This window comes from Balaenoptera physalus (genome assembly GCF_965194825.1).
Source record: "Balaenoptera physalus genome assembly, chromosome: 8".
Taxonomy (NCBI): domain Eukaryota; kingdom Metazoa; phylum Chordata; class Mammalia; order Artiodactyla; family Balaenopteridae; genus Balaenoptera; species Balaenoptera physalus.
The window spans coordinates 100802156-100827007 of NC_138887.1; the positions used below are offsets into that span (position 1 = coordinate 100802156).

At 37.1% G+C, this 24852-nt stretch overlaps 1 protein-coding gene across 6 annotated transcripts in view; it reads right to left on the reverse strand.

Annotated features, from left to right (window-relative positions):
• Window positions 1-24852, reverse strand: part of TNPO3 (transportin 3) — an 82780-nt gene that overhangs the window by 37284 nt on the left and 20644 nt on the right. For all 6 annotated transcript variants that reach the window (XM_082472903.1, XM_082472907.1, XM_082472906.1 and 3 more), the window contains 6 exons: window positions 16546-16746; window positions 15499-15572; window positions 14050-14206; window positions 4120-4263; window positions 1472-1647; window positions 801-939 (listed from right to left, as the gene is read on the reverse strand). In XM_082472903.1, the coding sequence (XP_082329029.1) occupies window positions 801-939; window positions 1472-1647; window positions 4120-4263; window positions 14050-14206; window positions 15499-15572; window positions 16546-16746 (891 nt within the window). The remainder of the gene's footprint in view (window positions 1-800; window positions 940-1471; window positions 1648-4119; window positions 4264-14049; window positions 14207-15498; window positions 15573-16545; window positions 16747-24852) is intronic.

Consider the following 24852-nt stretch of genomic DNA (forward strand, 5'->3'; position numbering starts at 1 on the left):
TTACATATGGCACTGTTCAGAGGAATGATAATTATTAGGTAGTACAATATTTCTGCCCAAAAATGTTTTAAGTTTCAACAAAATCTAGATATCCTCATGAGATTACGTCAAACAAATACGCATTATCTTTTATATGATCAAAGAAAAAGGATTGAGACTCACAGGACTACTGAGCCCCTCCCTAAGAGGGGCCCTACCATCCTTTCCCATCAATGATCTAAAATGGAGCAATTTAAATAGAGCTAACCCAGCTTGGGAGTTCTTTCTCACTTCTTATACTATTAAGAGGAGATAAAGCTTCTTGAATAAGAGGAGGTTTTTTTTCTTTTAATCTAGCAAACTTAAAAGAGGCAGCATGTCTTAGAAATTTTGGGATGAAGAAGACTCTAAGTCCTTTCAATGCCATTCTCATTTTCATCCATAATTTGGAGAAAACTTTTTTATGTTAAAACTTGTGGAGGTACAGTTAAGATTTGGTATGCTTTCTTTAGCTATAAAGCTCTAAAGAATAACTGACGCTAGAGAGGGGGCCTCAGTGGAAAAGTAATAGGCTTTCTTTCTAACAGGTTCCTATACCAGTCAGCCCAGCTAACCAAGTAGGAAAATAGAAAAGAATCAAAGCTGAAGCCCAAATATATATTTTTAAAAAAATTCAAAACAGAGGAAACTCCCCATCACATTAATTAAAAATAAAACTATAATTTCCCACAAATAAAAAGCTGGACAGGAGAAAATGGAATGCAGATAATATGTGACAAACAACTTGGAAAATAATGGCATTAGCATAGAATAAACACTACCTCATATTGAGGGTGTCCTGCACAGATAAGAAGCAGTTCTAGAGTTCGTAGGTCCCCAAGGCCTTGGCCTGGAGTACAAACAATTTTTTCAAGAAAAGTTTCACACAGTTCAGTGAAAATACGGCAATAATTCAGAACTCTGTAAATGAAAGAGGAATGAGAACATCAAGTCAGAAATCTGGATATTATGTGTACATACTCACAGACACAGTTAATCAAATAAATAAAAGCAATCCTCAGCCTAAGGGACATGTAGTGATTATTTGCCATGTTGTATCACAATTTCCATAACAAACATCTTTCCTTAAATCACATACTTTTATACATATAAGCAAATGACTCATAAGTCAGTTAAAATTCTCAATTATTAAAACATCTGAATAAAATTCCCATCAAATCAAACTTGATACTTCAAAGGTCATCCCTAATTCTTAGAGCCTTACCCTTTTAAGTGCAAAAACTTACTACTCTCCATGATCACAACCTCTCCCTCTGCATTTGATTTGCCACTCTTGGTTCAGATGAGAATAGCAGAGCATCTTGAGGATGCAATGTATATATTTACACAGAGTCACGAAGAATCACAAAGGATAGATAAATAATAAAAGGTGACTTAAAAGAACACCAGACTGTATATGAATCCAGGTCTACTGCCTTTAATAATTACTCACTTGTCTAAATCTTCACGTGCCACAGCCATATGATAGGCAGTCTCCAATGTCAGGACTCCTTGAAAAAGTTGCATGGCTAATGGCAAGTTGGTTTCCACATTCTCAATGGCGTACAGAGCTGAGCATACGCAGTCTGAAGAAGCTTCATGTAGGTTGGATGAGGTCTTATCCTGTTGCTGGGAGGTAGCAGGAGTAGGGAAGTAAGAAGTTTGATCATTAAGCTGTAATCCAAGTAACAGGAAAGCAATTATAGCCTGTTTCTGAACATGTACTTTAAATACGTAACAGCCTAATAGTCATGGCCTTCAACGAGACAACATCCATCAATCTTCCTATTTCTGACTATTATTTCCTTATATGCCAAGCAAATCAGCCTTTTTGTACCTCAATCATGGTCATATGACTTCTAAAATTCATATTTTCTTCCATACCAGTCCCTCCAAATGGAATTCCATGTGTTCCCTGCCCTATTTTAGTCTATGGAAATTTTCTCCATCTTTTTTCTGATATTCAAGTACTATCTAAAATGAAAGGGCCCAACAAGTATCAACACATCATTGTGCTATTTCAGAATACTAAGGTTAAACAGAGATTCTTAAAGCTTCGGGGGAGGAGAGGAGAAGGTAACTTAGAAAGGAGCAAAAATCAGTTTATCCACCTTCTTATTAGCAATGATGCCTGCCAGTATATAAGAAAGCAAGGTCTTAGAAATTTTGAAGAAAAAAGAATAGTGAACCTAGAACTCTATACCTGGCTAAATCATTGTTTAAGAATGGAATAAAAACATTTCTCAGGAATGCATGCAAAAACTCAATATTTATTTCCCACATATCCTTCTGAGGAAGGTATTTGAGGTAGGTCAAAAAAAATGGTTAAACCAATCCAGAAGCAGAGTAAAGAGAAGTCCCAGGGTGACAGCTGGGGAGCAGATCAAAAGAGCAACTGATACAAATTAGAGAATATTAGAAGGTTCAAGGAGGGAGGCCTCCAGGGTTTCTATTAAGGACAGTACAGTTGAGAGGTTGGATAAATTTAGTGAAGGCATATTGGTCTTCTGTGAATAATAAAAAAAACAAGGACATTTAGAATCTCTGCGGCGGGGAGCGGGGGGGCGGGGGGAGCTATAAAAGCAGGGTTGGGAAAGCACAAAGACACAACTTATTCATTAGGTTATTCTTAGATTGAGTGGCAGTGAATTCAAAAATATTCACTGTATTAACTATGTTTCAAAAGTTAAATGTTCAAATTTATTCTTTTGTATATATCAAGTATTATTTTAAAACTATTTTTTAAAAAAGAACTATAGGGGAAAAGTTATATAATAAGGTCGTGGTCCAAGCATAAAGCAAACTAAAATATTTAGTTTTATGTGGCATGATTTCGAACCACTGAAAAAAATGTAAGAACGAGAATACATTTGACCCTGACTCTAGAAACACTCTTAAGTAACAGAGGACCTAACACTGGATCAGTAGAGAAGACAATATAACCCTAGCACACTACTTAGCTTGTTCCTTACCCCGATCTCAGTTCCCAAGAGTCACCACTGTTTTAAGTTTGAAGTGTATTCTACACTGTCCTCCATTCATATGTAAACTTATTTACACACTTTTTAAACAAAAGTGGGACCTGAATTTTTTAATATTGACTACTCTTCACACAACTTGGTGAGATGAGAATCAAAATTACCATTATTGAGGTATGGCATCAATAGACATGGAGACAAAGACAATGATTAGCAAAACAATTATTAGCATCCTAAGTTTCCTGAATTTCAGCTTCTGATCCAAGAATGACAGCAGAAATACATGAACAACAGTACAATACCAAAAATGTCTCCTTGAACAATGTGTTTTCCTTTTCTTTCTTTAATTCACAGTGATATCAATCTAGTATCATGCTAAATCTTCTAAATTATAGTGCACCAGCACACAACCAGTATGGAAACACAGAGTTTCCATACTAATATGTGTTCATGGAAGGAAAACCATCAGGGAGAAAAAGACAAAGTCACACCCACCTCCAAAGACCTGTTTAACATTTGTGCTTGAGGTATTGCTGTTTCTTGTTCTAAAAACTAGTCTTATTCTAAGCACTCACTTACTCTTTGTCTACCAAGACAGAGGAATTTATTACTAGGCAATGTTACTCTTAAAGTTTAAGGAACAAATGCACAAGTATATAGAAATACATTACTTCTGATCTCAAAAACCCAAAATTCATCCTATACATACCCTGATGTTTAAGTAAACTACCTCAATTACAAAGATAATATTCTGATTTGTAATTGTCTCAAACATCCAATGACCATTATTAGAAACACACAACTTAACACTTTTAAAATAAGAAAAAGAGACCAATGGTTTTTTTGTTACTTGAATTTTAATATGTAAATCATTGATCTATACATATCTACATATAAGACTACTTTCCTCTTAAACCTAACTACATTTTATTCTGAGCACTAAAACTAATATCTTAATTTGGTACTTGGCAACAAGGAAGGGACAGTGTTGTTTTCTTCCCATACACTTTCCACTCTCTGCAAAACTCTGAAAACACTCTTATATCCCAGAAGGGCAGTTACCCTAAGTGACTATGTGCCAGAAACAAACAAAAACCATTTCATAAACAAAGCCATTACTTACCAAAACCTCAAAAAGGAGTGCTAGTAACTTATTGTTAGCCATGAAGTTACTGTCCAAAACTCCTAAGTTAAACCAGCTTCCCAAACAGCGGAAGACCTTCATAAGCATTTTCTCTTCTGTTCCTGCTTTTTCTACACAAGTCATCTGAAAAGAAGAAAAAAAAAAGTTACAACAAATAATGTCAATCTTTATATTTAAAATATTATTACAATCACCTTACAGGTGTAATGATGAGAAGGATAACAATAACAGCTAACAGTTAAAAGTGCTTTTTAATTGCCAGACACTGTCTCATCACTTTTTTTTTTAATTAATTAATTTTATTTATTTATTTTTGGCTGCATTGGGTCTTCGTTGCTGTGCACAGCCTTTCTCTAGTTGCGGCGAGCGGGATCTGCTCTTCGTTACGGTGCACAGGCTTCTCATTGCGGTGGCTTCTCTTGTTGCGGAGCACAGGCTCTAGGCGCGCAGGCTTCACTAGTTGTGGCACGCGGGCTCAGCAGTTGTGGCTCGCAGCTCTAGAGTGCAGGCTCAGCAGTTGTGGCACATGGGCTTAGTTGCTCCGTGGCATATGGGATCTTCCCAGACCAGGGCTCGAACCCATGTCCCCTGCACTGGCAGGCGGATTCTTAACCACTGCACCACCAGGGAAGCCCTGTCTCATCACTCTTAATTCACTTAATCCCCACTAAAACTGTATAGGTATGTACTATTATTATCTCCACTTTCTCAACTGGGAAGCTGAGGTACAGAGAGGTTATAGACTGGTTCAAAGATAGATATGTTTCAGAAACAATTATCAGTATATTTCTTAGATCCAACTTTTGCATTAATGTAATCTTATCAATAGAATTGTCTTTAAAGTAATACTCATCATCTCAGCCATGAAAAAGAATGAAATTTGTCATGTGAAACAACCATGGATGGACCTGGAGAGGGTATTATGCTTAGTGAAATAGGAAAGAAAAATACTGTATGTTATCACTTATATGTGGAATCTAAAAAATGAAACAAACAAATGAATATAACAAAACAAACAGACTCATAGATACAGAACAAAGTAGTGGTTACCAGTGGGGAGAGGGGAAAAGGAGAGGGGGGAAGATAGGGGTAGGGGATTAAGAGGTACAAACTACTATGTATAAAATAAATAAGCAATAAGCATATATCGTACAGCATAGGGAATATAGCCAATATTTTACAACAACTTTAAATGGAGTATAATCTATAAAAATTCTGAATCGCTACGTTGTACACTTGAAACTAATATTGTAAATCAATTATATCTCAATAAAAATTAATAAAATAAATAACACATCTATACACTCAATTTTATAGAGTAGAAATAAGCTGGTTGTACTATTGTATATTGCTTCATGAAAAGCTGGTATTTCAGCTTCAGCACTGGAATACTCTAGCAAATATACCATCCACAGAAAGTGATATTACTATAAATATGATAGTTTATAAAAGATAAAATGAAAAGTCAGACTAAAACTCACCATTGTTTCTCTTTGTAAACTGCTTTTGTGATGTATACTTTTTCCAAAGTAAGGTGTAATGCAACTTTTTCTGGATAAAGAATGTTTAAAAATAGGGACTTCCCTGGTGGCGCAGTGGTTGAGAATCCTCCTGCCAATGCATGGGACACGGGTTTGATCCCTGGTCCGGGAAGATCCCACGTGCTGCGGAGCAACTAAGCCCGTGCGCCACAACTACTGAGCCTGAAAGCCACAACTACTGAGCCCGTGCACCACAACTACTGAAGCCCGTGCACCTAGAGCCCGTGCTCTGTAACAAGAGGAGCCACTGCAATGAGAAACCCACACACCACAACGAAGAGTAGCCCCCGCTCACTGCAACTAGAGAAAGCCTGTGTGCAGCAACGAAGACCCAACACAGCCAAAAATAAATAAATTAATTAAAAAAAAAAAAAGAATGTTTAAAAATAACTTTTGCAGGCAATGGATTAGAAATATCATAACTGCCATGGCATTTAGAATGCATGGGGGTGGGTGGTAGTGGTATGTAATCCCATAATGATCTAAATGCTGACAATTATACTTCCAAGTAGCCATGTTCCCCCTATGTTTGCAGTATCAGGCAATAATAATTACATACGTATTAATTAGTTTGAATTACACTGAACTGAACTGAAATGAATAAAGAAAAAAGAAAAGATTCAAGTAAGTGCATGGCAACCACACACCCACATCCACACCAACAAACACACACACCTAAATCTTTGAAGCTCTTGCAATAAACTCATGACACAATTGCTTGGCCTTTATGCTTCCTGAATGACATTTCAATTTTAGTAAGGTGTGATGTTTACAAATGGAAGGACTTGATTATACATTCTAACTACTGACTCAAACTTAAGACAGAATTTTGGAAAAACCCTACATCTAAAACTAGCTGCTCTGAAGAGAAGAAATTCTATTAATTAAATCAAACACTCACCACAAAGCTTCAGAACTAAGAGATGCCTTCAGTTTCTCTTTGAGAACTGTATTATTAAAGACTCTTATCTCTTACTAAAGTTAAGACCTCAAAAGCTAAAAGATAAATACCAGAAGAGCTCACCAGTAAAAATATAGCAGAGGTAAATAATAATAGATCTTGAATTAACGAAATGGAGAATAAATGGAGAAAAATATTAGAGGCCAGGCTCAGTTTAAGAGCAAGAAGAAGAATATTTTAAAAAATTATAAAGTTCAATACAATGTTTAGGAATAAGTCCATTCGAATAGACCACAAAAGTTTAATACTGACAAGAAAATAAGATAGAATAAAACCATTAAAGAGAACGTGGGGGAACTGAATGAAAAGGTTCTAAGAAGCCTTTGGTATCTATTACAGCGAAATACCTATTTTTCTTGGTAACTGTGGACTAATTTCATGCTCTAGGTTCTACAACATGACAAGCTACACAACAGAATTATAGACCTTATTAAGTACCACAAGGATATATTTTTCAGATTTCATGATGATAAATCAATCTTAACACCTGTTGCCAATTGTGATAAAGTGCTAAGTCAAGTCCAAGTGGCTAACTGCACTTGCCCATCGTGGCAGTAATGATGACTGTAAGGACTACAGTGGCCACTGAACTTTTTTTAGTTCATTTGAGTGCTTACAAAAAATGACAAGCTCGGGTCGGTTAACCCAACTCAAGTCACAGTCTGAGAACTAGACAGCTTCCACAGCAGCTCCAAATAAAGTTCTTATTTTTTGTAGCTGCAGGGCTAATACTGCTGGAACTCATATACAAAATTTAATTGTGTGGTTTGCTGAATTACAAACAACAGTTGAATTTATAAGTCTCACCAAGTTTCTCATGTGAAAGTTCTGAAACTGGTAAAGAATGGACTTCTGGGGGCTTCCCTGGTGGCGCAGTGGTTGAGAATCTGCCTGCCAATGCAGGGGACACGGGTTCGAGCCCTGGTCTGGGAAGATCCCACGTGCCGCGGAGCAACTGGGCCCATGAGCCACTATTACTGAGCCTGTGAGCCACTATTACTGAGCCTGCGCGTCTGGAGCCTGTGCTCCGCAACAAGAGAGGCCGCGATAGTGACAGGCCCACGCACCGCGATGAAGAGTGGCCCCGCTTGCCACAACTAGAGAAAGCCCTCGCACAGAAACGAAGACCCAACACAGCCATAAATAAATAAATAAATAAATAAATATTTTTAAAAAAAAAACAAAAAAAAAACAAGAATGGACTTCTGATGCATGGAATGGAGACATCTGGTTGGACCCTAATGAAACTGATAATCCTGAAACCCCAAGTCACTCTGAGTCTACCTTACCAATAAAAGTGGCCTGCCTTCCAGTGTCTGAGACTAGCCTTCCTCAGCTTGAAAGCCCTGTAATAACCCCATCTGAGACAGATGCCTTGAAAGAGGGTGCCCAATCTCTTCAATACCTACCACAACCATCCCCTGTACCACTCATAACTAGGGTCAAATCTCAGAAGGTTCTAGGGGAACAGGTACATGCAGGAGGAAATAACTTATACACCAAGAGAACTGTAAAACTTTGCTTATATGTGTCTGAAGAAAGCTGGGAAACATGCAGGAGTGTATTCTAAAGGTGTTAGACCAAGGAAGGCTGGAATATAACACTAGATTGAGCCAAACTCATTGATACGAGTGTACTTCCTTGAGATTCTGGATTTAATGAGTATATGGAGTCTCTGGGAAGTACCAATAGGAATGTCGTAGTGCAAATACCTAGGATTTTGGAACAAATCTATGCTCTCTTCTGCAGGTAACTATTTTCCTTTTGAGAAGCAGCTTCTGGTTTGCTACTGGGCCTTGGTAGGCCTATCCATAGGACACCAATCTCATCAACACCTGAGATTCCCATCATGAACTAAGTATTATCTGAACTACCTAGCCATAAGGTTGGGCATGCATAGCAGCAATCTGTCATCAAATGGAAATGATATGAGACTGAGTACGGGAAGGTTTGGAAGCTACAAAAACATTGCATGAGTAGGTGGCTCAGATTCCTTTGACACCCTCTCCTTGCACTGATTCATCCCCTTCAATCCATGCCTGTGGCCTCCTGGGGTGTTCCTTACAAACCAGATAACTGAAGAAGAAAAAATTCAAGCCTGGATTACAGATGGCTCTGCATAATATGCTGGTACCACCTGAAGGTAGACAGCTGCAGCATTACAGGCCCACTCAGGGGCTTTAGTGAAGGCCAGTGCTGAAGGAAAACTCTCCTAGTGAGCATATCTTCAAGCAATACGCATGGCTGTCCACCATGTCTGGAGTGAGAGATGACCAGAAATATGGATCTCCACTTACTCATGGACATTTGTCAATCATTTGGATGGATGATCAGGGATTTGGTAGAAACAGGATTGGAAGATTGGTGACAAGGAAGTCTGAGGAAGACGTATATGAATGATATATTTTTTGAATTTTTGAATTTATTTTTTTATACAGCAGGTTCTTATTAGTTATCCATTTTATACATATTAGTGTATACATGTCAATCCCAATCTCCCAATTCATCCCACCACCAACACCCCCACCCGCCACTTTCCCCCCTTGGTGTCCATATGTTTGTTCTCTACATCTGTGGCTCTATTTCTGCCCTGCAAACCGGTTCATCTGTACCATTCTTCTAGGTTCCACATATATGCGTTATGAATGATATTTAAATGGGCACAGTCTGTGACGATATATCTGTCCTATGTGAATACCCACCAAAGGGCATCCACTATAAAGGAATCTCCCAATGACAGATGGACAAAATGACAAACTCTATGATGTCAGCCTCCTTCCCTGGCCACCCAGTGCTTGCTCGATGGGCTCATAAACAAAGGAGCCATAGTAGCAGGGATAGAGGCTAAACATGGAGTTAACATGGATTTCCACCTACCAAGGCTTAACTGGTAAACACTACTGATGAGTGTCAAACCCATCAACAGCAGAGACCAACACTGAGTCCCCAGTGGCACCATTCCCCATGGGGACCACGTTCATTGATTATACTGGACTTCCAACATGGAGAAAGTAGAGATTTGTCCAGAGGATTAGACCCATATTCTGGATATAGAGTTGTCTTCTCTGCTTGTAATGTTTCTGTCAGCACTATCATTCATGGACTCACAGAATACCACATGCAACCATCATGGTATCATAGCTAATCAAGAAACTCGTATCAGAGTAAGGGAAGTACAGCAACTTTGAGCTCTACTGGTTTGGAGATCTTGGTCCCAAAGAAGGAATACTTCTAACAAGAAACACAAAAATAATTCCAGTACATTGGAAGATAAGACGGCCATCTGGACAATTTGGGCTTCTTATGCCACTGAACCAACAGGAACTTTACAGGCTGGAGTGAAAGATCCCAATTACCAATGAAAAACTGTGTTGCTTCTATATAATCAAAGCAAGGAGCTCTAGGTCTGTAACCCAGAGGATTTTCTAGGGAGCCTCTTCGTACTTCCATGCCCAAAAAGTTAATGGAAAACTACAGAAGCAACAATCCACAAAGGCAGGATGATTGAGGGCTCAGACTCTTGGGGAATGAAGGCTTGGGTCACTTCACAGAGTAAGAACCCCAAGCAGCTGAGCTTCTGGCTAGGGCAGGTGTCTTAGTCCATTCAGGCTGCTATTAACAGAATAACACAGAATAGGTGGCCTATAAACAATAGAAATCTTTCTCATAGTTCTGGAGACTGGAAGACCAAGATCAAGGTACCAGTATCTGGTGAGGACCTGCTTCTTGGTTCACAAACAACTATTTTTTTTACTGTGTCTTCACATGGCATAAAGGAGAAGGGAGTTCTCTGGGGCCTCTTTTATATGGGCACTAATCCCATTCATGAGAGCTCCACTGTCATGACCTAATCACCTCCCAAAGGCCACATCTCCAATACCATCACCTTGGGGATTTGTTTTCAACATATGAATTTCCTGGGGCAGTGGGGTGGGGGGTTTGGACACACAAATGTTCAGCCTATAGAAGCAGAGAAAAGATGAAATGAGTTGTGGAAGAAGAAAGCCGTCGATACCAATTATAGCCTTTGTTAATCAATATATACTTAAGGGCCGTAGTAGCTCTGCATATTTCCTATTTGCTTATTACACCACTGTACTGGAGTTTAAATGTATGTAAAAGAGTACATATGGAGCTTCCCTGGTGGCGCAGTGGTTAAGAATCTGCCTCCCAGTGCAGGGGGACACAGGCTTGAGCCCTGGTCCGGGAAGATCCCACATGCCGCGGAGCAACTAAGCCCGTGCACCACAACTACTGAGCCCGCGTGCCACAACTACTGAAGCCCGTGCTCCTAGAGCCTGTGCTCCGCGACAAGAGAAGCCACTGCAATGAGAAGCCCACACACCACAATGAAGAGTAGCCCCCGTTCGCTGCAACTAAAGAAAGCCCGCGTGCAGCAACGAAGACCCAACACAGCCAAAAATAAATTAATAAATAAATAAATTAAAAAAAAAAAAGAATGTGCAGCTTCTTCAGCCCCAGACTCCTAGCTCCTCTGGTGCCAGCTCTTGCAGTGCACTGACCAGCAGTTTCTCCAGCAGCGCCCTCCCTCACCCCCAAGAGTTTTATAGCAAAGTGCTTCTGGCTCCTAAGAAATGTGCAACTTCTTCTCCAGTACCATATTCAGTGCACTCAGAGTCTCCAGTGCCTACAGTGCACAGTAGCCAGCAGCTTCCCCTGGCACTCCCACGCCCAGGTGATTTTGTGGCAGAATGCCTCTGCTGAGACACCTTCCCTAACAACTTTCTTGGGCTTCCTGGAAAGCAGATCTCCAGCAAGCTTGAGAGGACAGATTTTCAGCGGCATGCAGCACCACGATGACTTCTCTACCACAGCTATACCATCACCAACAGGGTCTGAATCTCAGTCCTGGGAGGGGGGTGAACTCTTCCTTCTTTGGAAACTCTATCTCAGCGTTAATGACTGCTCCTTGTATCTGTTTTATTTCTATATTCTTTAGAGCTCTCTTTACCTCTTACTAGACAAGCCCTCATTACTACAGATGCCTGTTATAGTTAAAGATTCTTTATATTAAAAAGCCCCAACAAATTACTAAGTGGTTTCTCTCTCCTGACTGGACCCAAACTGATACTAAAAGGAACTAAGGATTCTAGATCTGGGGCATGAAGGTAACTAGATGAATACTAGTCATCTTTTTCTGTTAGGAAGTAAAGAAGTGCTCCAGTAGCCAAAGTTACAACATTTAAAGCATCAGAAGAATAACTTAAGCGGACACCCTGAATCAATGAAAATTGGGTCCATGGGTCCATAATACAGCATAAAGAGAAAGCCAGCGAAAAAAAGTAACATTTAAGGCATCTTTAAAACAAAACTCTTATATTGAAAACAGGAAATTTAAAAGTTAAGATTCATCCTGCCTTTCTAGTGGGTACTCAGAAGAATGCTAATATATATGTAGAAGGAAAGACAGAATTAGCAAAACATTATTTTGCAAACCACAATGAAATTATTAAGGCAAGGATTATAAACTAGAATTTAACATTCGTACAAACTGCATTATATTACAAGGGGGGGAACAAACTTTATAAGTGGAAGAATCAGACTATCATCATCCTAATCCAGTCAATCCTAGCATCACTAACAGAAGGTCAACCAAAAAGTATAACTTCTGATAAACTGAAGCATGAAGTATCTAACACGTTTTCTGGCCAAAAATGTTCAACCTTTTAAAATTAATCCATCAAGCCTTTCAGTCTTTCTTACCAGAGTTCTGGGAAAGAATTAAGTCCTGCAGAAAATGATCTGAGTGCCTATTTTCTCAATCATCCTATGGATGGTATACAGGAGAAAATTCATTACAAACAATGGGTGCCTTAGGGCATTTGAGGCTTAATTCTCTTGAGGAATTCCTACTGAGTAGGGCTGCTTTAGATATAACTTCCAATTAGAGGAATTACAGAGAATAGAAAAACAAACTAAATGAAACAAAGACAAGGCAACAGAAAATCCAGGAGGTAAGAAGATGCTTTATAAAACTAGTCCAATCTCTTCAACAAATCAGTGTCATTTTGAAAAAGAAGAAGACGGACTGTGATTAAGTCGTAATAATTTGATACAAGGTATGGTTCTAGACTGGATACTGATTTGGAAAAATGCTGTAAACGCTATTTTAGGACCAACTCAGGAAATGTGAATATGGTTTAGGTATTTATTAGATGATATAAAAACTTACTGAAATAGAAAGATGAAGCTGGACGACTGGAAAAGCAGTCTGCAGAAGGGTAGAGCATATTTTCATTTGGATATTCAAAATCTGTATATATGTTCACAGAGGATATGTGCTAAAGGATTAATAAATAGTGTGATCCCAGGTGGTTTGAATGTAATTTGCTTATCTATATTTTCTAATTTTCTATTACACTATTTCTTTAATATAAATGGTTAATTGAAAAATACATTTAACTTAAAAAAGTTTCCAATGAATTTCTAACACCAAACTGAACACAATTTTAAACAAAATTTGGTTTTTTCAAATAAAAAGTTCTATGATGCTGAAGTACTGAAACACATTCCTGAAAAATAATCTATTATAAAGCACATTGTTGAGAAAATTGAGCTGGACAATAAAGACCTAAAAATGAGATGTGAGCTAGATAATCAATTTAATACCATCTAGTAGTTCAGAAATCAGCAAAATTTTTCTATAAAGGACCAGATAGTAAATATTTTAGGCTTTGCAGACCATATGGTCTCTGTGAAAACTACTCAATTCTGCCATTTTAGCCCAAAATTACAGACACAGACAACGTGTAACTGAATGGGCATGACTGTGTTCTAATAAAACTTTATTTACAAAAATAGGTGACCAGCCCATGGACCATAAATTTATCCACCCTGGTCTAGGGCATTAAAATTTCCACCTAATCAAAAATTAACTCTTTTTTAAAGGATGGTGTAGTATTAGCTAATCTATAATTGTGATATGGCTCAAAGGTTAAGTAAAGTCCTGTACCACCACCCTATCAAAAAATCTCAATTCATCCCTTAGAGAGGATCCTTTCCTTAAGTAAAGTAAATTTACACACACTTCCCTTAGCACAGTCCTTGATCAAGAGCCTACAGTCGGTGGCATGAAGAAGCAGAAGAGCAAGGGACATGTAATCAGAAGACCTGAGTTCAAACTCTGAATTAGCAGTGGTGTCACTCTAAAGCCTGTTTCTCATTCATAAAATGGAGAGAACACCACCCTGAAAGCATTACTTAGAAGCTCAAAAAGTACAGCTTCTGAAAGTACTTTTTAACTGTAAAGTATTATATAAATGCCACCGTATTATCATTGTCAAATTTTGCTAAGAAAGCTATTTCACAATAGTGCAATTGAATTACTAAATAACCACCAAGGCTTTTTGCCCCTAGGCAGCAACTCAGTATTTCAAACATACTCACCAATAGAGATACCACTGTACTAGAATAGAAGGCCAAATCTTCTATAATTTCTGTACGCCGGTTAGCTCCAATTCGTAAGGAACGACTATGTACTTCTTCAGGTAACACTGTAAGGATCTCCAGCAGAAAAGGCAGAGAAGTTACATCATTGCTATATCTAGGAAAGAAAAGAGGAGAGATATAAGTTATTCAGAATGTGCACCACACTCACAATCACAGCCCCACACAATCACATAAGATAACAACAGCCATCAGAACAACCACAACAACAAAAGTAGAATTCTCACTACTGTTAAAGGGGAGAAAAATGGATATACTTTTTTGGAAAGATATCTAGAAATCAAAATTTCAACTTGCATAATAATCTTTGACCCAGCAATTCCACTTCCAGAAATTTATCTTGTCAGAAAAATCTCACATACACATGCAGATGTATATGCACAAGTATTTTTTTATAATAGCAAAAATACTGGAAAAATATAAAGGTCCTCCATAATTAGACAGGATAAAAAAGGTTACAGATATCATACAATGGAACATATACAACCATTATAACAAGTACCTATGTCGTAACGTGAGATGTCCACAACATATTAAGCAAAAAAAAGGATATGAAACATATTTTTACATACAACTGAAAAAAATACATACGTATATGCATATTAATATATATGCACTTATTTATTTTAAAATGCTTAAAGGGAAGTCTAGAGGGCTATACAATCAATCACCAATAGTGGTTACTTATAAAATACAGGAATAGGAAGAGGGGAAGGTATTTACTTTTTACTTTGAAAGCTTCCACACTGCTAAAATTTTTTCAAAGAGCATATATTAATATTATTAATAAAAAGTTTCTTAAAACAAAAAATAAATTATCCACGTAAAGGTTTTAATGACACACTATAGTTGGTGGTAAAAAGGACATCCACTTTGCTCAAAAATAATTTCCTAACCAAATGCCAAAATGCAAGCAAATATCAAGATTATCTTGCCAAGACCATGAGGAAATACTTTACTCAAAGCAGCAACATCCATATATCTAAAAATAATACTGTCCCTTTTATAGACATGAAATAAACCCCAATTAGTAAGAATGTATACTCATAACAACTTTCAATTTAATATAATCTTAAACATTCTGACAATGTTTTTATAAAAACCACTGATATGACAGTGGGAGTGATCCACAAGGCAATGAAATACGTTGTAGTTAATTCAAGAAGCGTGTGTGTGCGCGTGTAAACTATGAAGTTCTTTTAAGTCCCACATGACATATTTCTGTAGTATTTAAATTTTAAATGATTTTCTTTTAATCTAACAAAAGTTAATAAATAATTCTACATTAAGAGTTTTGGGGGAATAGTCCAAATGTCTAGCTATTGCTAACAGATTTCTCTGTGTAGGTTAATGGTAAACGCTAGCATATAGTCAATACAAGTTACTTACTTTTCTACCAATGTTTGTACACATCCCTTCCAGGAAGGCATCTGTAGAGCAAGGTCTGCTATTGCTAAAGCCAGCTGAGTAAAAAGAGATTAAATAAATGAATAGACAGATGAACAGAAATAGAGTAAGCATCAATATTAACTGGAAAGCAAAGAAGCTAAATTTCTTCCAAAAAATATGACAACTAAGACTGTGACACCACCCTCCTTCTCACCCCCAAAGCTACATATCATGTAAATTCTTCTGGGTTAACTATAAATTCTGGGACTTAAAAGTTAACCTTTAAAAATGAAAAACCAAACCAAAAAAAATAACAAAAAGAAGTCAGAAAGAACAGACTCTAGATTTTCCTCAGAATATATCAATACTTACTTTTATTTGGCAATACCATAGAACTTCATGGACATATAAATTATACTCTGCCAAAAAGCCAAAGCTACTGACAAAGTCAGCCCTTTGACTCACTCCTCAAGTAATGGATTGCCATTTCCCTTCTCTTCATGTCTTATCTTGAAGGCTTATGCAAAAGCCTACTTCCCCTTCAAGGACACTTCTATGACAGGCAGAGAACACATGTGAGTATGTACTCACTGAAGCTTCCAGTTTTCCTTTCTAATGTATTTCCCTACCTAAGGTGGAAAGGCCAGATGCTCTAGTTCACCACTTCATTCATGAGACTTTTACTAGCCAATCAGTCTAGAAAGGATTTTTTTAAAAGACAGGAATGTAGACCTCTGACCCAGGACAGTACTTTACCATCTACAATTTTAACAGCGGGGTGGGGTGTGTGTGTGTGTGTGTGTGTGTGTGTGTGTGTGTGTGACCTCCTCCACTTTTTGGTATTCAAGTTAGTTTGGTATCAAATGAATTCTAAGATGAATACAAAGATTTAAATATTCACTTTCTATTCACTTATAAGAATATAGCAATGAGTCTGTAAAAAAGTTAACATCACTTCACATGGGCTAGCAAGCAATGTCAATCAAAATTAACTTGATAAATCCAAATGGTCTTACAAATTTTCCTAATGAGAAGCATAAGATTTACCTGAGTTACAATGACAGGTGACAAGTCTTTCAAGTTCTGGATATGGGTTAGTAATGAGTCCCGTAAAGAGGCATGAGAGTCTGTGGGGAGCTCATAAAATGAGGTCTGAATCTTCATTTTCATGGTCTGTGCAGCAAAATAGCATGATTCCACATCTTGCCGGATCTGTAACAATTGGTCTGAAATCTCCCATGCATGAACCTGAAAGTAGATCAGACAAAAAAAAAAGTCTTAAAAACTACTTTTCTAAACAACGTTTATGCCATACAACCTCAATACATATACAAACTTATTTAGACCAAAGTATAATGAAAGAAAAATCTGACAAGCTAAATTGCCCACTAATTCAGCCAAAACTTCACACTACGGTATATATTTATAGGCCATGCTCAACAAAAGTATTACCTAAAATCTTCTGATTGTAGGAAGGCATGAGAGTTATCAACTGAATAAATAGATCTAATCTTGCTGACTAGAATTATTAATTGTGTAGGGGGGAGAGTATAAAGAATGTCCCAAAAGTTTCTACTAAAACTAAAATGTCACTGTATAGCTTCCAACCCTAATCTATAGGTTGGATGTTTCTTCTCTTTTCCACTTAAAATAAGTAAGCTTTTGTTCACTCTAAGAATTGAGTCTGGAAGCTATTTTAATATATCTATAAATAGGAGAATATATTTCATATTGGTCTTAATAGGCCTACATTTCAATCTTTAGTTCCTGACTAAAACAGTACAAAAACTATTTCACATACTTCAATTATTTTCTAATGTTTTCATATTTGGCACAGTGCTGTATATGCTACTAAAATCATTTCCACAGGAGCATCTATGGAAATAATAAATAGAACAAAAGCATAGAATTTGGTCTCTAACAGCTAGTCACAGCTATAAAACAAAGCCTTATTTTGAAAGATAACTTTCGGAACAAACTCATGCAGTATAAAGTAGGCAACTAATCAACAAGTGATAAATTCTAATCCAATTCTATACCAAACTGCCTCTTCATGGGAGTGGGAGCAGGCTAAAATGGGCTGTTAATAATGGACTGAAAATCTTTTTCAATCCCAATTCAGGAACAGAGCCAACTGTAAAGAAAGATCACATAGATTTACCTACTCAATTTCTTATGAAGATAGAGCACTTAACAAGTAATACACAATGATTCTTCAAGATCTTTCCAAAGATAAATGGCAAGTCAAGGAAATGGCCTGTATGAGTTCCCAAAGTAAACTGAAAAGAGACTCTAAAACTCACAATGACATGTCTATTGACATAAAACTTAGCTTTAATCAAGTAATAAGTTGGTGAAAAAACAAGCATGAAACATTAACTTCCTTCTAGATAAAATGTATTTATTAATTTTTTGTACTTTTTACCCCAGCATACTGTCACAAAAAATCTTCCAAGCCACAGTTTTTAGCCATTCATTATCTAACCAGTAACCCAAGCACATCTACGATTTAATATGCCATCAAAATATACCACCCTCAAGTTGATATTTTAAAAAATAGTAGCAAATAAGGGGCCTTGGAATCACCATAAATGTCCTCATAAAAACAGAGCAATTAAAGAGCAAAACCAAAGCACTACGGACATTTACAACAAAACTAGGTATTATCTAATTAGCTCCAGGAACCCCAAAATATAAGTGGATGGGGACAAGCCAGTGACATCTGTAAGACCTGTTTCAACTTCAGTAAAAGGCAGAAGCAGAGGGAAACAATAGGGTATCTAATGGATCTAAGAGCAGAGGATACCAAAAGAGTCAACAGGTATTCACTAGAAAGCACAGGGAACCAATCTGAAGACTGTAGTTGAAAACAGAAAAGGTTTTGCCCAATCCAAAAGCAAATGAGTTAAAGAGGCCTATGTAAGGTCTAAGGAGATGGAACAATCTAGCCTCTATGCATTCTTAAAACTGAAAAGCCAGAGCAGGGCCCCAAACTCAGGAGAAACTGCTGTGAAAAGAGTCAATACTATACAGGACAAGTACAACAGAGACAAAGGAAAAAAAGGAGAAGGTAATAACAAAGCTCGGAAATCTTAGAAATCAAACCACCATATCTGTAAATACTATCTGAAAACAACAGAAAAGGAAGCTCTATGAAGTTGGAAATACTATCCTTAACTATGCCTCCTTCCAAAAGTTCAAAAAACTAATTTCACAAGAAATAAGCCATTGAGCTCAAATGCCATATATATAGCAACTGGGGGTGGGTGCGGGTGCGGATAATGAGCAGAATAGCATGCTTACAAAGAAAGTAGTCCAGAAAAACATTTTAAAAACTAGCCTAGGAGCTTCCCTGGTGGCACAGTGGTTAAGAATCCGCCTGCCAATGCCAGGGACATGGGTTCCAGCCCTGGTCCAGAAAGATCCCACATGCCGCGGAACAACTAAGCCTGTGCGCCACAGCTACTGAGCCTGTGCTCTAGAGCCCACGAGCCACACCTACTGAAGCCGGCGCACCTAGAGCCCATGCTCCGCAACAAGAGAAGCCACCACAATGAGAAGCCCACGCACTGCAACCATGAGTAGACCCCGCTCACGACAACTAGAGAAAGCCCGTGTGCAGCAATGAAGACCCAACACAGCCAAAAATAATAAATAAATAAAAATTATAAATAAATAAATAAAAACTAGCCTAAAGTCCAAAGGACGTAGGAGCCAACTGAAAAAGCTCCCAGTGGCCTAAACTAGAAAACCTGGGAGTAACAAATTATGACAGTATTGGATTATAATTCAAAAACAAAACAATATCCATGAGTCCATACTGATGTGAATAACAACTGAATAAATAACTGGGGAAAGGTTATTTGCAGGATATAAGACATCTTTTTTAACATAACAATGTTAGTTAATAAATGTGGAAGGAATGAGGGAAACAGAAAATCACCACCATTAGAACACACCAGAAATAACTGCTACAAGCAAGATTCATGGATAAATGATAAAATACAACAAACTATCTCCCCAAAATATTCATTGGTTACTGTGTTGGTTTTAATATATGTCCACAAATTCTTTAACACTTACCATTAAGAACTCTGACTACTCTAGTGGAGAGACAACATGGAGACTTTGCTGGAGAGACAATGTAAAGAGACCTAACACTACACGGAAAGCAAGTGGAGCCCAGTTAAGTCAAGCCTTCCAGCCATTCCTACCAGAGTGTCAGGCATGTAAGTGAAGCCATCTTAGAACCTCCAGACCACCCATCCACCAAATGGATGCCTTTTGGAGCAGAATCATTCACAGAGCCTTGCTCAAAAATTTCCTCAAATTCATCACCACAAAGACAAGAGGATCAAATCTGCATCTCACTAAGCCTCTGGATCTAGCAGGCCATTTGCAGGAAATAAAGAGGAAAGCAGAACTGCATCCTAACTATGTAATCAACAAAATCAAGACTGTAGGAAACTCAACAGGTCAAAAGGCCCAGATTCCTCAACACAACAGGGAGAGAAAGAACCTGCAGATTAAAAGACACTCAAAGACCTACCTTAATTCACCAAGTTACACATTTGTTTTGTGTGGTTTTTCTGTATCTGTGTTTAAAAAACAAAATAGAACAAAACAAACAAAACTCAATATTGCCTATTAAATTAAACTAGTATGAAGTCTTTCTCCCTAGTGAAATCTAACTGTCAACCCACCAGGTCAGAACCCTTGTGAAAAAGTTCATTGATTGTACAGTGTCATGTTGTGCTTTAATTTGAATGGCAGAAACTAGCAAAAAAATACCAATTATATTATTCTTATTATCTGTATTTCTGACAAACATTTCTATCTCCTTAAAAGTAAAGATCTCAAAAATGAAGGGCAGAACCAAAAGTCAAAACAAAACAAAAAAAATATTTCCTTCTGCGGAACTGTTAACCTGGGCATAGAGATGCAAAGAAGATTTCTTTTTCAAGCACCTTTGATGATGTTTGAATATTTTTTAACATGTCCTTTGGAACTGTCTTTAAAAATAAATATAGATTTGTAGTCCTAATATGGAAGTATCTCCAAGATATACATTTAAAAAACAAAGATGCAGATGATATCATAAAATCCTTTTTGTAAAAATTTAAATTACACTTTTTTTTTTTTGGAAAGCATAGTGAAGCTTTTTAACATACAGGAATTAGTTTTATACCTGAAGCCTTAGCGTTCATAGCATTCATCAAGTGTTTCAACTTTGTTTTTACCACACTAGCTGGCTGAACACCAATTTTCCAGCCAAAAAAAAAGTAGAAAAAAATTGATTAAATATCAAAAAGAACTTGTTTGAAGACATCAGAACTACCAAGACATCTAGAACATGAGGCCACAGATTCCAGAGAGTTCAGCCTAATATGTGGCTCCACCTTTCCCCACAGGCATTTGCTTGTTTGAAAGTAGAAGACAAGAGGCTAAAAAGCTGAAGAGATTTGGGCAGTCACACAAGACTGGGGAGATGAAAAGTAGAATTCAGAGCCCACCAAGGAAGAGGGGGCCTGGAAAATAGTCCAGATTTTCAGCTGGGACCCAGTGCAGGAAACAGGAAATGTACCTCAAAAAGGCTGAAACTTCTCCAGGATAGACCAGATGTTAGGCCACAAAATAAGTCTTAATAAATGCAGAAAGACTGAAATCACAGAAAGTATGTTTTCCAATCAAAAATGAAATGCAACTAGAAATTAACAGAAGGAAAACTGGAAAATTCACAAATATGTAAAAATTAAATATCAATTCTTAAACAACCAATGGGTCAAAGAAGGGAAATGAGAAAATATTTTAAGACAAATGAAAATGGGAATACAACATACCAAAACTTGTAAGATGCAGTGAAACAGTGCTAAGAGGGAAATTTATAGCTATACATATACACTTAAATTAAAAAAAGAAAAATTATCTCAAATCAACAACCTAACTTTATACCTTAAGGAACTAGAAAAAAAGAAAAAACTAAGCCCAAAGCTAGCATAGGGAAGCAAATAATAAAGATTAGAGCAAAGATAAATAAAATAGAACACAGAAAAACCATGATTTGATTCTTCAAAAAGATCAACAAAATTGACAAACCTTTATCTAGATTTTAACCAAGCAAAAAGAAATGAAACGAAGATGGGGACATTACTACTAACTTTACAGAAATAAAAAAGATTACAGGAAATACTATGAACTGTACACCAACAAACTGGATAATCCAGATGAAATGGACAAATTCCTAGAAACATACAATGTACCAAGACTGAATCGAGAAGAAACAGAAAATGTGAATAGACTAGATTACTATACTTAGTGAACAGACTGAATCAGTAATCAAAAACTTCCCAACAAAGAAACGCCCAGGATCAGATGGCTTTACTGGTGAATTCTACCAAACATTTAAAGAAGAATTAACACCAATCCTTCTCAAATTCATCCAAAAATTGAAAAGGAGGAGGAAACATTTCCGAATTCATTCTATGAGGCCAGGATTACCCTGATACCAAAGGCAGACAAAGATACTACAAGGAAAAAACAAAACCCTACAGACCAATATCCCTTATGAATACTAATGGCAAAAAAAACTTCAAAAAAATAGTAGCAAACTGAATTCAACAGTATATTAAAGAATTACACACCATGACCAAGTGGGATGTATTCCTGAAATGCAAGGGTGGCTCAACATACAAAAATCAAACAATGTAATGCACCACATTAACAGAATAAAGGGGGGAAAACCACATAAATATCTCAATTGATGCAGAAAAGCATTAGACAAAAGCTATCTTTCATGATAAAGACACTCAACAAACTAGGTAAAGAAGGAAACTGTCTCAACGTAGTAAAGACTACATATGAAAACCCCACAATGAACATCATGTTCAATGTTCAAAGACTGAAAACTTTTCAAAACTCCGTAAGATCAGGAACAAGACAAAGATGCCCACTTTTGCCACTTCTATTCAGCATAGTACTAGAAGTTCTAGCCAGAGCAATTAGGTAAGAAAAACAAATAAAAGGCATCCCAATTGGACAGGAAAAGGTAAAATGATGACTGGTCACATATGACATGATCTTATATGTAGATAAACCTCAAAATTCCCCAAAACCTCTTAGAACTAATAAACGAATTCATCAAAGTTGCAAAATACAAAGTCAACACCCCCAAATCAGTTGTTTTTATATACTGACAATGAACGATCTGAAAACAAAATTAAGAAAACAACTGCATATACAACAGCTTCCAAAAAGAACAAAATACTCAGGAATAAAGCAAGCTGTACACTGAAAACTACAAAATACTTACGAAAGAAATTAAAGAAGACACTAATAAATGAAAAGACATCCTAGGTTCAAGGATTAGAAGACTTACTACAGTTGTTAATACTATCCAAAGTGCTCTACAGATTCAGTGCAATCCCTATCAAAATCCTAAGGACTTTTTTTTGCAGAAAGAGAAAAATCCATCGAAAAATTCATATGGAATCTCAAGGGGTCCCAAACAACTAAGACAATCTTGAAAAAGAACAAAATTGGAGGTCTCATATTTCCTGATTTCAAAATTTATTATGAAACCACAGCAATCAAAAGAGTATGGTACTGGCATAAAGACAGATATATAGACCAATGGGAAAAAAACAGAGCACCAATAAATAAACCCTCGAAAATATAGACAAATCATCTTCAACAAGGATGAGAAAACTACAAGATGGGGAAGGGAGAGTCTCTTCAATGAATACTGTTGGGAAAAGGGATATCCATAGACAAAAGAAAGAAGTGGACTCTCATTTTACACCATATACAAAAATTAGCTCACAATGGATTAAAGACCTAAATGGAACACCTGCAACTACAACTCCAAGAAGAAAGCACGGGGGACAAGAAATATCATGACACTGGATTTGATGATGACTTCATGGATATGACACCAAAACCACAAGAAACAAAAGCAAAAATAAAACAAATGGGACTACACCAAACTCTAAAAACTTCTGCGCAACACAAAATCCAGAGTGAGAAAGCAATTTATGGAATGGGAGAAAATATTTGCAAACCATACATCTGACAAGAAGTTAATATCCAGAATATAGAAAGAATTTCTACAGCTCAACAACATAAAAACCAATAACCCAATTTTAAATTGGGCAAAAGGCTTGAAAAAAACATTTCTCTAAAGACAGTATAAACATGGCCAACAAGCATAAAAAGATGCTAACATGACTAGTCATCAGGGAAGTGTAAATCAAAAGCACAATCAGATATCACTTCATACCTGTTAAGACGGCCACTATCAAAAGAAACCAGAAAATAAGTGTTGGTGAGGATGTGGAGATATTGGAACTCTTATGCACTGTTGATGGTAATATAAAATAGTGCAGACACTATGGAAAACAGTATGGAGGTTCATCAAAATATTAAAAATGTAACTACCATGTGATCCAGCAACTCCACTTCTGGATATATACTCAAAAGAATTGAAAATAACATCTCAAAAAGATATTTGCACACCCATGTTCATTGCAGCATTATTCACAAAAGCCAAGAGGTGGAAGCAAACTAAATGTCCATCAATGGATGAATGGATAAAGAAAATGTGATATATACATGGGATGGAGTATCTATTCAGTCTTAATGGATCATCACTTAGTCTTAAAAATCCTGTCATGTGCTGCCAAGGCATAGATGAACCTTGAGGGTATTGTGCCAAGTAAAATACGTCTGTCATAAAACGGCAAATGCTGCATGATTCCATTTATATATGAGCTATCTAAAGTAGTCAAACTCATGGGCTAGGAGGAGGAGGAGGTGGAGAGTTGTTCAGTGGATGCAGAGTTTCAGTCATGTAGGATGTGGGGGATTCAGGGGGATCCGCTACACAACATGCATGTGGTCAACAATATGGCACTGTATGCTTGCAAAATATTGCACTGTATACTTGCAAACTGTTGGGAGGTTGAATTTCATATTTTGTGTTTTTGCCACCAAAAAAAAAAAAGTTTAGTACTGGCATAAAGACAGCCACAAGACCACTGGAACAGAATAGAGAGCCCAGAAATGAATCCGTGCATATATGGTCAAATGATTTTCAACAAGAACAGGACATCATATACAAAAATTAACTCAAAATGGATCAAAACTTAAATGTAAGACCTAAAACTATAAAACTCATGGGGGGAAAGCTATATGTGCATTAAATTTGGCAATGATTTCCTGGATCAAAAGCACAACCAACAGGGAATTCCCTGGCGGTTCAGTAGTTAGGACTCTGTGCTTCCAATGCATAGGGCACGGGGTTCGATCCCTAGTCAGAGAACTAAGATCCTGCATGCCACGGAGCAAGGCCAAAAAAAA